General features: G+C 31.8%; 1 protein-coding gene across 2 annotated transcripts in view; it reads left to right on the top strand.

The window, feature by feature from the left end:
* Positions 1–15,942, top strand: part of LOC101890560 (structural maintenance of chromosomes protein 3) — a 254,949-nt gene that overhangs the window by 157,439 nt on the left and 81,568 nt on the right. For both annotated transcript variants that reach the window (XM_059118472.1, XM_059118473.1), the window contains one exon: positions 6,215–8,601. In XM_059118472.1, coding sequence (XP_058974455.1) covers positions 6,215–8,601 — 2,387 coding nt within the window. The remainder of the gene's footprint in view (positions 1–6,214; positions 8,602–15,942) is intronic.

The following is a 15,942-nucleotide window of genomic DNA, read 5'->3' on the forward strand; positions in this document are numbered from 1 at the left end:
TTGACCGATTATCTCCAATAGGGTTCGTCCTTGGGCCAAACAAAAGATCTTTGCAAAATTTCATCTGGATCGGGCAATAAATGCGACCTGTACTTTGTTTACAAAAATACATGGACAGACGGACGGACGGACATGCATAAATCGACTCAGAATGTGATTCTATGCAGATCATCAAAAGGAACTATGAGTCTATCTCGTTTCCTTCTGCCTGTTACAAACAAATGCACAAAGACATAATACCCTGACCACCTTGTGGTGTAGGGTATAAAGATTAAGTTCGGCCGGGCGAATCTTTTAATACCCTCCACCTTAGGGTAAAGGAAACATTAGAAGAAATGTGGCAAAAACCATTAAATTGTCGAAAATCGGGAAGTACCATTAAATAATTACAATGACTCGCCACACGAACTGGGACCCATTATGATCTACAACTACCAATTTTCACAGAAATTCTTGAAAAAATGAGTCGGAAATCATCAAAATACCGAAAATTGGGAGGTACCGTTATAAAGGGACTATATCAAAACGTGGACCTATACATACAATGTTTCGCCACACGAACTAGGACCCATTATGACCCACAAATACCAATTTTTTGACAAATCCGTGAAAAAATGTGGCAACAAAATTAAAATACCGAATATCGGGAGGTACCTTTATATGGGGGCTATGCTACAAATACCAATTTTCAGACAAATCCGTGAAAAAATGTGGCATAAATTATCAAAATACCGAATATCGGGAGGTACCGTTATATGGGGACTATACCAGAACAGGGACCAATTGCAACCATCCTAGACACAATACAAAATTTGGCGCTCTACGTCAAATAATGCGGGCTTTCAACAGACAGACGGACGTCGTTAAATCGACTTAGAATTTTATGCTGATTATGAATATATACACTTTATGGGGTCTACGACGAATATTTAAGGATGTTACAAACGGACTGACAAAGTTAATATTTCCAAGGTGGAGGGTATAAAAAGGTCATGACCCCCATAATTTCGATGGGGATTATGTCCGGGCGCCACATCAAGTACATAAAATCAGAAATCAGAATTCTTGGAGGATATGAATCCTTTTCTTACTAAATTTTAACTTCGCTCTGCCATTTTGCACATCACATCAAGTTCGCATATTGTAATGCCTCTTTATATTCGGTATTTCATAATCAATGAATTTGAATTATGAGTTATCATTGTGTTTGCATCTTCCAGCTGAAGTACGATGTAGGACCTGTGGTTGGAAAGCTAGATGCCAATTCTTGTTAGGAAAGATCGTATTGTGCACTTATTTCATATTCTTTATTTTACATACAATTTAAGCCATAAAAAAACACAATAATAAATATAAACATGTAATATTTGCATATTTTTACGCATTTTTTTTGGATTTATCGTTTAAAGATATCATTCCGAAACGGTGTGAATTGTCAATATCAGACCTCCGTTCTAGAATTATATGCTTATTAACTAACAAAACTTTATTTTATATGGTGAAAATGATATTTTATTCTGTTCACAAAAAACGATTGAATTCAATATGATAAGCCAAAGTGAAAAAAATCGTACATTATATAAAATTGGCAGAAAAGAGCAGACAATTTTGCTTCGAATGTTCCCACGCCTCACTTTCCCACCCCTGCCGAAGAGGGGCGACCTCCCTTTTGTAGGTATCACGTACACATCATGATCCGCAGCATAATGGGAATTTAGTAGGGAATTGAAAACCAGCTACAGAATCTAATTCATCAGCTAGTTTGTCAGATAATAAAATACGCATTTTAATTGTTTAAAAATAAAATTATTCTAGATTTAATAACTTCTAAACTCATACCAAAATCTACATTACAGTACACAGAATTAGAGTCAACACACATTTTACTAAGAGGTTCGCCCATTGAATAATTCGTGCGGTGAAAATCGGTACATAAAAATTGGTAGTATCACTAGATCTAAACGGAACATTATTTCTAATAGATGAGATTAGGAAATCTGCAGGTATGTTACCATTTAATATTTTTAGTACAAACATGGAGTTCAACATGATACGTCTGATTTCAAGTGTAGGCGATCTAATTAATTTTATCTGCTAGCATAAGAAGGCAAAACAAAATCACTATTCCAATGTAAACCTCGTAAGGCACGGATTCTATTTTATCTGAGTGTTTTACATATTGAGGATCCCATACAATAGAACCGTATTCTAATATAGGTCTAATAAGAGACGTAAATAACTGTTTTGTTATATATGGATCAGAAAATTCTTTGGCCCAAACGTTTACTAAGACCTAAAACACAATTTGCTTTATTTACCATTGTTATTACATGGCTATTAAAATTTAATTTTGGATCCATCAAGAAAGAGGATCAAGGATCCATTGAAAAAGGCTATCTAAATCGTTTTGAAGTAAACTAGCTTGTTTATCACATTTAAGGGAAATGAATAATTTAACATCATCTGCGTACATTAACAATTTCGTTTAAATTATGAAATTAGGTAAGGTGACTTCCTTGCGGAACAACCGATGGAACGTTAATCGTTTTGGATAGGTACCCTTCAAACAAAACTAGTTGTAATCTATCTTGTAAGTAAGATGATATCCATTTGACTAGGTTTGTGTTGAAACCCATATAATTTAATTTATATATTAGGAGTTCATGGTTAATCAAAAGCTTTACTAAAACCGATATAAATTGTATCAGTTTGTTTACGCTGAAGAAATCGTTTTATTACTGTTGACGTAAATTGCATAAGATTTGTTGTAGTTGAGAGACCACTACGAAAACCATGCTGATATGGACTCAATATAGATTGAATTTTCAGTGAAATTACTGCAGTAACTAATTTTTACATTTAATTTAATCGATTTCAAACTACGCAGGCTATTGGACACCTCATGACATTGTAGAAAAGGCATACAAATTTAATCAGCCTTTGACAACTTATAAGGATACGAATCTTTAATTTGGCAAGATGTACTGGAATAGGTTGTGGCAAAAAATCTGCGAAACATTAAGCAATATCTGTGGTTGTGACAAATTCTTTATTGTTATATTTCAATGCTGAGGGCTTTGAGGAAACCTTTCTTTTATGTTAACAAAACAAGATTTAGGATTGGATTTAAAAGTATTTTAAACTTGTGGAGGTAAAGATTATACAATCTACGAGACTCTAAAGTATAAGTATAAATTAGTTTTTTGTAATCAAGGACAGTTTTAAGTGAATCGGACTGACTTTCTTACATTACATATCTTCAGGATTGAATATTGGATAAGATCAGATCTGTAGTTCTTATATTTTATTTATTTATTTTATTTTCTTTTATTTTCTTTTTTTAATGTTGGAAACTCTTTTGAGATGACAAACTTAGCAAGAAGATATGTTACAACAACTAATTAGCTAATGTAACAAAAGAAACAGGATAAAGAGGAGAATGTAAAAGTACACAATTTGAAAATTGATATTAGTTTAAACACAAAACAAGCTTTAAAACACTACACCAATTATCACTATGATATGCAAAATCAATATTAAACACTTTTAGATACTTTTTATCAAATTAATTAATTTAATAAAAGATATAATTAATATTTTTTTCAATTTTTAAATGTCCTTACGAAGTTTGTCAATAGAATGTACTATTATTGTGAAATTCAATTTCATGAGAGAAAATGAGATATTTTTATTCGATTTTATAGCGATTTTGAAAAAGTAATTATTTTTTAACTTTGGTGTGACCGCGTTAAATTATTTCGAATCATCTATTCAGTTTCGCCACCACATAATTCGGTTCTACACTTCAACGTAACCCGCCTGCGATTTCAGTTCTCAATAAATCGGTTCAATAAAATTAAAAAAACTGCAAATGTACATTCCAAAATAGTAAGTCAAAATGGAAAAATATCATTCAAAAAAACATTACTATTGTACATTTCAAAAATTCAAAAAATAAAAAATTTCAAATTTCACATTTTTACACGAATTTGTCTGAATCGTTAAAATCGGATCAGCGGTTCTTGAGTAATAAGCGTAGTAAATAACACAACTTTATTTTATATAATGAATACTAGCTGGCCCGGTCCGCGTTGCCGGCCCGTAATTTTAGTCTTTAATGCTATTTTATCATCCACCTTGGAAAGGAGGGTATATTAACTTTTCATTCCATTTGTAACATCACTAAATGTTCGTCATAGACCCTATTAAATATGCATATATATTCATAATCAGCATAAAATTCTAAGTCGATTTGTCCGTCTGTATGTCTGTTTGTTTAAATTACGATACAGCTCACATTATTTGACGTATAGCGTCAAAATTTAGATGAAAAATTTGTGTTGTGTATAGGATGGTTGGTATTGAAAATGATCTATCGGTTCAAGTTTTGGTATAGTCCCCATATAACGGTATCTCTCGAAATTCGGTATTTTGATGATTTTTGCCACATTTCTCCTCGGATTTGTCTAACACATATAACGATACCTACCTATATTGGGTATGTTGATAATCTACACATTTACGCGTATAATTGTTTCAAATATGGTATTTTACAAGGTTTGATAGATGACAATCCTTGAAGTATAAAATTGTCCACAGAGGTTCCCGTTTTGGTATGGCCCCATATAACGGCCTCATTCACTTTATGTTGTTTTTGATAAGTTAACTAAGCATTATCCAAACAGTCTTACTGGTATATGAAGTTTAAAATGAAACACGCTTGAATTTAGATACTTTTATATAAAAATGTTTCCTTTACCCTCAGATGGATGATAGTAATAATTCTGCCCGGCCGAACTTAATTTTTTTACTTGTTTTTAAAGTAATATGAATTATTTCCATATATATTATCATAGTATAATTCAAAGACGATTAAACAAATGTTCGGTTCCTTAAATCATATGATGGTTATACAAAACGTGATCAGTTTTTGCATGGATGGTTTCTTCCCAAATTACTAACATTTGCCGAAATTAGTATGAAAATATGGTTAAAATGTAAGATATACTTGAAATCGGGTTGTATCCTTATCCGGGAGTTATGGCCCATATCATGAACTGCAAAAGTGATTTAAGGTATCGTGAAAGTTTAGGAAGAATTTCTGAAAGAATAGAAATTCTTTTCCCTTTATATTCGGTGTTTCACCGATTGCAGTCCCAATGAATTTTGCATATTGAGTTCTCATTGGACGGATTATTGTCATGTGAAAGAAGTAGGTAGGTCCACGTGTTCTTCTATATAGTTTTTAAATTGAAAAAATTTCACACCAAAAGGATTTTTCCTTTTATATTTTTATTGCCATATTTTACGCATTCCAGTCCAGCATTCCAAGATTCCAGTCTGAAGTTGTATGAATTGTGAAAATCCGTCAAAACGTTCTTGAGTTATAAGAAAAAAATCTTCAACTTATTCGCTGGTTTTTTACACCGAATATTTAAAGGTCCTTAGAAAGTTTGATCCTCACTATTATTTTGAAATTTGATTCCATTGAAAAAATGTTCTCACTTTTTCCCTATTTTAGAGTTTATGCAGTGCAATATGCTCTTTTCATCTATTCAGTTCCGCCACTCCATAATTTTCGTCGCTTTCTACTATCCAAAAAGACTACACATCATACTAGAATTCAAAAAAAAAAAAAAAAAAAAAAAAAAAAAACACACTACAAATGTACATTCCGAAATAGTAAATCAAAATGGAAAAAAATCATGCAAAATAAAACATTACTATTGTACACTTCAAAAGTCAAAATGAAAATTTTAAAACTTTATCATTTTTGCCAAGAGACAATTCCGAATTTGTGTAAATCGTTAAAATCATATCAGCGGTTCTTGAGCGTAGTAACTAACACAACTTCCTTATATATATAGATAGATTAGAAGTATGCGTGGTCAGTTTCCTAGCGCCCACATAAATTCCTAAGTTTGGAGGAAAGTCAACAGTATCTCGTGTAATAATTTTCAAACCGATATCTTCATTATCTGGCAAATATAAAGATTTTAGATGAATCAAGATAGTGGGCGTAAAAGTAGGCGTGGTCAATATTTTTTTTTTCTTTAAAAACCTAACTCGGGGTATGACGAACGTTTGTACAAAAAATTATGCAAATCGGTCCAGCCGTTTTCGACTGATTCCGTTACCAACAAACAACAATTGATTTTTATATATATAGAAGATAGAAGATTAAAAGGTAAAACTTTTTTATTTTCGTTTATAGATTGATAAGGACGAAATTTATTTGAGAAGGGTCATTGGAGCTAAAAAAGACCAATACTTTCTTAATAAAAAAGTCGTTCCAAGGACAGAGGTAGTCAATTTGTTGGAATCCGCAGGATTTTCGAATTCTAATCCTTACTACATCGTAAAACAAGGAAAAATAAATCAGATGGCAACGGCAGCGGACTCTTACAGACTTAAATTGTTACGTGAAGTAGCTGGCACTCGTGTATACGATGAAAGAAAGGAAGAATCTCTAAACATACTACGGGAAACAGAAGGAAAATTAGAAAAGATTTCTGAGTATCTTAAAACAATTGAGGATCGACTAAAGACTCTTGAAGAAGAGAAGGAAGAACTTAAAGAATATCAAAAATGGGATAAAGCGCGTCGAATTTTAGAGTATATAATACATGAAACAGAGTTAAAGGAAACTAAAAAGGCATTGGATGATATACAACAACAACGTAAAACGTCTGTCGACAAGAAGAAAGTTTATAACACTGAAATTCAGAAAGCTCAAGAAAAAATCAAGGAAATCCAAAAAAATCTTAAGGATGCAAAAAAAAATGTAGTAACCACCAAGGAAGAAAGGTCCATACTTTTAACCGAGCAGCAACAGTTACTACGGGAGAAGACCAAACTAGATCTAACTATAATTGATCTGAATGATGAAGTGCAAGGTGACAACAAATCTAAAGAACGAGCTGACCAGGAATTAAAGAAGTTGAAGGTGACGATCAGTGAAAAGGAAAGAGAGTTAGAAGAGGTAAAGCCAAAGTATGAAGCCATGAAGCGAAAAGAAGAAGAATGTTCACGTGAGTTAGCTTTAAAAGAACAAAAAAGGAAGGAACTTTATGCAAAACAAGGTCGTGGATCTCAATTTTCATCTCGAGAAGAACGTGATCGTTGGATCCAAAACGAGCTTAAATCTATAAGCAAACAAATTAAGGATAAAATTAACCACCATTCGAAATTGGTGGAGGATCTTAAAAAGGACGCAAATGCAGAAAAGGATTTAGGCAAAAAAATAGAAGAAAACTCAACTGAATTGGAACAGTTACGATATCAAATAGATGAGCACAATAAGAAGTATTATGAACTTAAAAAAACTAAAGATCATTACCAAGCTACAAGAAACGAATTGTGGCGGAAGGAAACTCAAATGACACAACAACTACAATCGCATAAGGAAGAATTGTCAAAAACCGATCAAGCACTCCGTAGTATGGCGGGAAAACCGATTTTAAATGGTCGCGATTCTGTTAGGAAAGTCTTAGATAATTTTCTAGAGAAAGGCGGCCAATACGCTGATATTGCCCATGCTTATTACGGGCCGGTTATTGAAAATTTTAGCTGTGATAAGACAATATACACTGCAGTGGAAGTCACAGCTGGAAATAGACTTTTTCATCACATCGTTGAATCTGATAAAGTTGGAACACAAATTTTGAAAGAGATGAACAAGCTGAAATTGCCAGGAGAAGTTACTTTTATGCCTCTTAATAGATTGCAAGTGAAAAATCATGAATATCCAGATGATCCAGACTCAATCCCAATGATATCTAAACTTAAGTATGATGAGCAACATGGAAAGGCTCTGTGTTACATATTTGGGAAAACGTTAATATGTCGCAATTTGGAGAGAGCAACTGAATTAGCAAAATCTACAGGGTTGGATTGTGTAACATTAGATGGTGACCAAGTTTCATCCAAAGGTTCTCTTACTGGCGGATACTTTAACACCTCGCGGTCTCGTTTGGAAATGCAGAAAAAGAGGACAGAATTAACAGCTCAAATAAAAGACTTTGAAAAAGAGCTTAACAAAATTCGTAATGATCTAAAGATAGTAGAAAACAACATAAATGCTGTTGTTTCAGAAATGCAAAAAACTGAGACAAAACAGGGGAAATCTAAAGATATTTTTGAAAAGGTACAAGGAGAAATTCGTTTGATGAAAGAAGAATTAGTCCGGATAGAAAAATATAGAACCCCAAAAGAACGATCACTTGCCCAATGCAAGGCTAGCTTGGATGCCATGAATAGTACGAAGTCTGGGTTAGAAATGGAATTAAATCAAGAATTAATGTCTACACTTTCCGTCCATGATCAGAAAGAAATAGACCAACTTAATGAAGACATTCGAAAATTAAATCAAGAAAATAAGGAGGCATTTACGCAAAGAATGCAACTGGAGGTCATAAAAAATAAACTGGATAATTTGTTAGTTAATAACTTGTTTAGACGCAGAGATGAATTAATACAAGCATTGCAAGAAATATCTGTGGAAGATAGAAAACGAAAGCTCATAAACTGCAGGAATGAACTAAATGCTGCAGAAAAGAGAATTAAAAAGGTTAATCAAGATCTGGAGGATATGGAAGGAAGGTAAGTGAACAAATGCTTTTAACATTATGAAATTATATCATAATTCTTTATATACTGCTTGATTGAAGTATTTATTATTCCCTCCATATATATATATATATATATATATATATATATATATATATATATATATATATATATATATATATATATATATATATATATATATATATATATATATATATATATATATATATATATATATATATATATATTATATATATATATATATATATATATATATATATATATATATATATATATATATATATATATATATACATACATATATATATATATATATATATATATATATATATATCAATATTATATATATATATATATATATATATATATATGGTCCGGTCCTCGTTGCCGGTCCGTAGTTTTAGTCTTTAATGCAAATTTTGCATAGCATAATATTTCACAAATCTAGCTCATTTTACAATTTAAATATTGATTCGACTAAATAGAAATAAATAACTATGGAAGGAGGGCAAAATAATTTCTGAATAGTCAAAGTTAATTACGCTTTTACACCCATTACCATAGCACCTCAAATTGCGCATTAGAGTCCCCAAAAAGTCTATGTTCTTGTTCATAGTAAAATTCAATGACGATTAAACAATACCCGCGTTGTTGTCCGCCAATCGGCAAACATCACTATAGATCGGCGGGCCTGGAGACTATATGGGGACTGTACCAAAATATTTACGTATGTTGACATTTTTCTGTAAGATGGTTCTCTACTCACAAAGTAGCCTAAATACAGCAATTAATGGCCAAATCAGTTGAAAAACGTGGCCAACACCACGGTCACAGCTGAAATCAGGGATACATTTATATAAGGGTTATACCAAAACGTGGCCCAACCAATATTCTCTTGGGGGTTACAAATTCAATAGAAAACAAAATTTTCTTTTCTGACCACCAATTAGATGTGAAAGTGGACTTGGGGATACTCCAATGTGGGGACTTTACTTAAATTAAGTCCTATGTGGCAATTATCTGTATGATGGTTCCCTACCCCAGAGTAGCATAAATACAATTTTTAGCCAAATCAATTAATGAATGTGGTCAAGACCGAAATGGGCCCTACTCTGAACATTTCAAACTTTATGCGAAGAGGTTCTCCACCTCCTTAGAAACAAAGATGCCAAACAATGGCCAAAATATTAAAAAAGTGACCAAGACACCAAAAATAGCTTAAATCATACGATGGTTATATAAATATGAAATCGGGTTGTACCCTTATCCGTGAGTTATGATCGATATCATGAACGGCAAAATCGATTTAAGGTATCTTGAATGTTTGGGAAGATTTTCTGGAAGGATAGAAATCCTTTTCTTACTTAGAGTCCCATTCGCTCTACTATTTTCCACCCTTTTTATTTGGTATTTTTCTGATTGTACATTGGACGGATTATTGTGAAAGGAAAGAAGTAGTTCCACGCTTTGAAATGAGCCCCATTAGGCTTTTTCGGTAATTTTTGTTTGTTCAAATGTGTTCGCATCTTCCAGCTGAACCACGATGTCGGCCCTGGAGTTGAAAGGTAGATGTCAGTAAACATCGTATTTCCCACTTATTTCATTTTTTGGTGAAAATTTGTATATAGTGAAAATTTTTCAATTAGATAATACAAATTGAAAAAAAAATAAATTGACAAAAGAAGAATAACACATTGAAAAAATCTTCAACTTGTTCGCTGATTTTTTACAGCAAATGTTTAAAGATCCTTATATAGTTTGTCAATAGAATGTACTTCTATTTTAAAATTCGATTCCATTAAATTATTTCGACATCATCTATTCCGTTTCGCCACCACATAATTCGGTACTACACTTCCATGTAACTCGCCATCAGTTACATTTCTCAAGAAATCAAGTCAATTAAATAAATTGGTATTAATATTTGAATTCAAAAATAAAAAATATAAAAAACACTACAAATGTACATTAGAAAAAATAAGTCAAAATGGAAAAAAATCATGCAAAATAAAACATTACTATTGTACATTTGAAAAGTCAAAATGAAAATGTTAATATATCACATTTTTACGCGATTTTTTTGGATATTATCCTTTTCGGAGAGGAGACAATTCCGAATTTGTATGAATCGTTAAAATCAATCCAGCGGTTCTTAAGTTATAAGCGTAGTAACTAACACAACTTTCTTTTATATATATATATACTAGCTGGCCCGGTCCGCGTTGCCGGCTCGTAGTTTTTGTTTATTATGCATATTTTTAAAAGCATAATTATTCACAGATATGACTGATGTAAGTGTTTGCGTACTGGTCGATTAAAAGGTGTTTTAAAATATCTGTACCCATTTATAAGCCGTGGACTTCAATATTTAAACCGTGTGCTTCAAATGTGTGGATGTGCTATACAAATCTATTAAAAAGTATATATGAATCTTATCCCCATGTAAGGGATCAAATTAATTTTTAGTATGGTAAAAATCGTAGCAAAATTTTACAGCCAAATGAGAAGCAATTTGGAATTTACTGTATTTTGTACACCTCATAATTGAGGGCTGAAAGATTTAAGAATAGGCAAAGTTAATTACTTTTTTAAACCCATTAGCACCTTAGATTGTGCATTAGAGTCCTCATAAGTCCCCCTAACCATGTCGGTCTGTTTGTCCGCCAAAAGGTGGACTTGAGGGTATACTATTGCATGGAGAAAATTCTAAAATTTGTGAATATGTTGACATTTTTGTGTAAGATTTTCACCCCCCGAATACACATTTTTAGCCAAATCCTTTGAAATATGGTAAAATCAGGAGGTACCTTTATATGGGCACTACTCCGAAACACCGACCTACTTTGAAAACTTTCTTCTACCCCTTATAATGCAATATGGCAAATAGAGGCCAACTCAAAATTATAGGTATTTCACACCCATTACCGTAAGATGGGAATTTTTTTATTTTCCATTTAAATTGTAAATTGGAGACCCCATAAAGTCCATATTTTTCATCATAGTATAATTCAATGTCGATTCAACAAATATTCGGTCCCGTACTACTTTCTTATATTTGTAATTTGTTCATGTTCCCACAATTTATTTCATATAGATGTACATTCCAAATCTACGTTCCCAACCAATATTCTCTTGGGAGTTACAAATTCAATAGAATACAAAATTTTCCTTTCTGACCACACATTAGGTGTGAAAGTGGACTTGGGATACTCCAATGTGGAGACTTTACTTAAATAATTCCTATGTGGCAATTATCTGTATGATGGTTCCCTTCCCCAGGGTAGCATAACAAAATTTTTTAGCCAAATCAATTGATGAATGTGTTCAAGACCAATATGGGCCCTACTCTGAAAATTTCAAATTTTATGCGAAGAGGTTCTGTACCCCCTTAGACACAAAGATGCCTAATAAGGGCCAAAAAATAAAAAGGGACTAAGACCCCAAAAATAGCTTGAATCATACGATGGTTATATAAATATAAAATCGGGTTGTACCCTTATCCGTGAGTTATGATCTATATCATGACCTGCAAAAGCGATTTAAGGTATCTTGAATGTTTGGGAAGAATTTCTGGGAGGATAGAAATCCTTTTCTTAATAAAAGTCCCATTCGCTCTACTATTTTGCACCTTTTATATTTGGTATTTTCCTGATTGTACTCCCAAAGAATTTTGCATTTTGAGCTCTCATTGGACGGATTATTGTCACATAAAAAAGGCATGTTCACGCTTTGAGATGAGGCCCATTAGGCTTTTTCGGTCATTTTTGATTATTTAAATGTGTTCGCATCTTCCAGCTGAACCACGATATAGGCCTTGGAGTTGAAAGGTAGATGTCAGTTTACATTCTATTTCGCACTTATTTTGGTGAAAAATTGTATAGTGAAAAATTATTCTTCATTTTGTTCACAAAAAATCAATTGAATTCAATATGATAATGCAAATTGAAAAAAAAAAAATTGACAAAAAAAGAATAACAAATTGTAAAAATATTCAACTTGTTAGCCGATTTTTTACAGCAAATGTTTAAAGGTCCTTACAAAGTTTGTCAATAGAATGTACTATTATTTTAAAAATCGATTCCATTGAAAAAAAATTTTTTTTTTCGATTTTTTCCCGATTTCAGAATTTGTGCAATGAGATCTCTTTTTCGTGAGTTTTTGGCGATTTTGAAAAAGTAATTATCTTTTAACTTTGGTGTGACCGCGTTTAATTATTTCGATATCCTCTATTCCGTTTCGCCACCGCATAATTCGGTACTACACTTCCATGTAACCCGCCATCAATTTCAGTTCTCAAGAAATCAAGTCAATTAAATAAATTGGTATTAATATTCGAATTCAAAAATAAAACATAAAAAACGCTACAAATGTACATTAGAAAAAAGTAAGTCAAAATGGAAAAAAATCATGCAAAATAAAACATTACTATTGTACAATTCAAAAGTCAAAATGAAAATGTTAATATATCACATTTTTACGCGATTTTTTTGGATATTATCCTTTTCGGAAAAGAGACAATTCCGAATTTGTTTGAATCGTTAAAATATCTATATATATATATATATATATATATATATATATATATATATATATATATATATATATATATATATATATATACTAGCTGACCCTGTCCGCGTTGCCGGCCCGTAGTTTTAGTCTATTATGCATATTTGTCAAAGCATAATTATTCAAAGATATGACTGTTATAAGTGTTCATGTACTGGTCGATTAATTTTTAGTTTTTAGTCAAATGAGCAGTAATTTGGAATTTACTGTATTTTGTACACCTCATAATTGAGGGCTGAATGATTTAAGAATAGCCAAAGTTAATTACTTTTTTAAACCCATTAACACCTCAGATTGTGCATTAGAGTTCTCATAAGTCCGCCAAAAGGTGGACTTGTGGGGGTACTATTACATGGAGAAAATTCTAAAATTTGTAGATATGTTGAAATTTTTGTGTACGATTTTCACCCCCCCAAATACACATTTTTAGCCAAATCCTTTGAAATAAGGTAAAATCAGGAAGTACCTTCATATGGGCACTACTGCGAAACATCGACCTACATTGAAAACTTTCTTCACCCCTTATAATCCAAGATGACAAATAGAGGCCAAATCGAAAATATAGCAGAACAACATAGCATGTCAAACTGAAAAAAATTCACGTGATTTAAATAAGTAAAAATAATTTTATCCATCTCATAATTGAGGGCAGACTGATTTCAGGATAATCAAATATAATTACTATTTTACTCCAATTACCGTAAGATGGGAACTAATTTTATTTGTCATTTAAATTGTAAATTGGAGACGCCATAAAGTCCATATTTTTCATCATAGTATAATTCAATGACGATTCAACAAATATTCGGTCCCGTGCTACTTTCTTATATTTATAATTTGTTCTTGTTTTTCACAATTTATTTGATTTGGGATGTACATCTATATCTACGTTCCCAACCAATATTCTCTTGGGGGTTACAAATTCAATAGAATACAAAATTTTCTTTTCTGACCACACATTAGATGTGAAAGTGGACTTGGGATACTCCAATGTGGGACTTTACATGAATAAATTTCTATGTGGCAATTATCTGTACGATGGTTCCTTACGCCAGGGTAGCATAAATACAATTTTTTAGTGGTCAAGATCAATATGGGCCCTACTCCGAGAATTTTCTACTCCCTTAGAAACAAAGATATTTGGCCAAAAATAGAAGAAAATGACGAAGACTTCAAAAATAGCTTAAATCATACAATGGTTATTTATGATCGATATCATATATCATATTGCAGGTCATGCAAAAGCGATTTAAGGTATCTTAAATATTCGGGAAGAATTTTTGGAAGGATAGAAATCCTTTTCTTACTAAAAGTCCCATTCGCTCTATTATTTTGCACCCTTTATATTTGGTACTTTACTGATTGTAGTCCCAAAAATTTTTGCATTTTGAGCTCTCATTGGACGGATTATTGTCACATGAAAGAAGTAGGTCCACGCTTTGAAATGAGCCCCATTAGTCTTTTTCGGTCATTTTTGTTTGTTTAAATGTCTGCGCATCTTCCAGCTGAAGCACGATGTAGGCCCTGGAGTTAAAAGGTAGATGTTAGTTACAATCGTATTTCGCACTTATTTTTTGGTGAAAAATTGTATATAGTGAAAAATTATTCTTTATTTCGTTCACAAAAAATCCACTGAATTCAATATGATAATACAAATTGAAAAAAAAAAAAAAAAAGACAAAAGAATAATAACAAATTGAAAAAATCTTCAACTTGTTCGCTGATTTTTTACAGCAACTGTTTAAAGATCCTTACAAAGTTTGTCAATAGAATGTACTTTTATTTTAAAATTCAATTCCATTGGACATTTTTTTCGATATTTTCCCGTTTTGAGAATTTTTGTAATGAGATCTCTTTTTTCGTAATTTTTTTAGCGATTTTAAAAAGGTTATTATCTTCTAACTTTGGTGTGACCGCGTTAAATTATTTCGATATCATCTATTCCGTTTCGCCACCACATAATTCGGTACTACACTTCCATGTAACCCGTCATCAATTTCAGTTCTCAAGAAATCAAGTCAATTAAATAAATTGATATTATGATATTCAAATTCAAAAATAAAATATAAAAAACACTACAAATGTACATTAGAAAAAAGTAAGTCAAAATGGAAAAAAATCATGCAAAATAAAACATTACTATTGTACATTGCAAAAGTCAAAATGAAAATGTTAATATATCACATTTTTACGTGATTTTTTGGTATATTATCCTTTTCGGATAGGAGACAATTCCGAATTTGTATGAATCATTAAAATCAGTTCAGCGGTTCTTAAGTTATAAGCGTAGTAACTAACACAACTTTCATTTATATATATATATATATATATATATATATATATATATATATATATATATATATATATATATATATATATATATATATATATATATATATATATATATTTTAGATCCCACGGAGCATATATAGGTTTGATCAGCATAAGTGCCCATGTCGATTAAGCTTTGCCCGTTCGTCTTTCTGTCCGTCTGTTAAATTTGATAAATTTTGCTGAGATGCATTCCCCTAGCCTGTCTTTCTGTAGTGCTCCATTTTTGTAAGAAATAACTTTGCAAATAGCTGTCCATACAGTTTCAAGCTTAGGTATCCCTTGATATTCGGTATTTCGATGATTTTTGTCACATTTTTCACCGAAATTGTACTAAATTTAGTATTCGAAGTTCTTAATGGATACTACATCCACCGACAGAAAATTGCTTATCCGTATTTTGATGGTTTTATATAGAATAGCATAATTTTAAATTTAGACTTTGCAATGGCC

This window comes from Musca domestica, unplaced genomic scaffold (genome assembly GCF_030504385.1).
Source record: "Musca domestica strain aabys unplaced genomic scaffold, Musca_domestica.polishedcontigs.V.1.1 13, whole genome shotgun sequence".
Classification (NCBI taxonomy): domain Eukaryota; kingdom Metazoa; phylum Arthropoda; class Insecta; order Diptera; family Muscidae; genus Musca; species Musca domestica.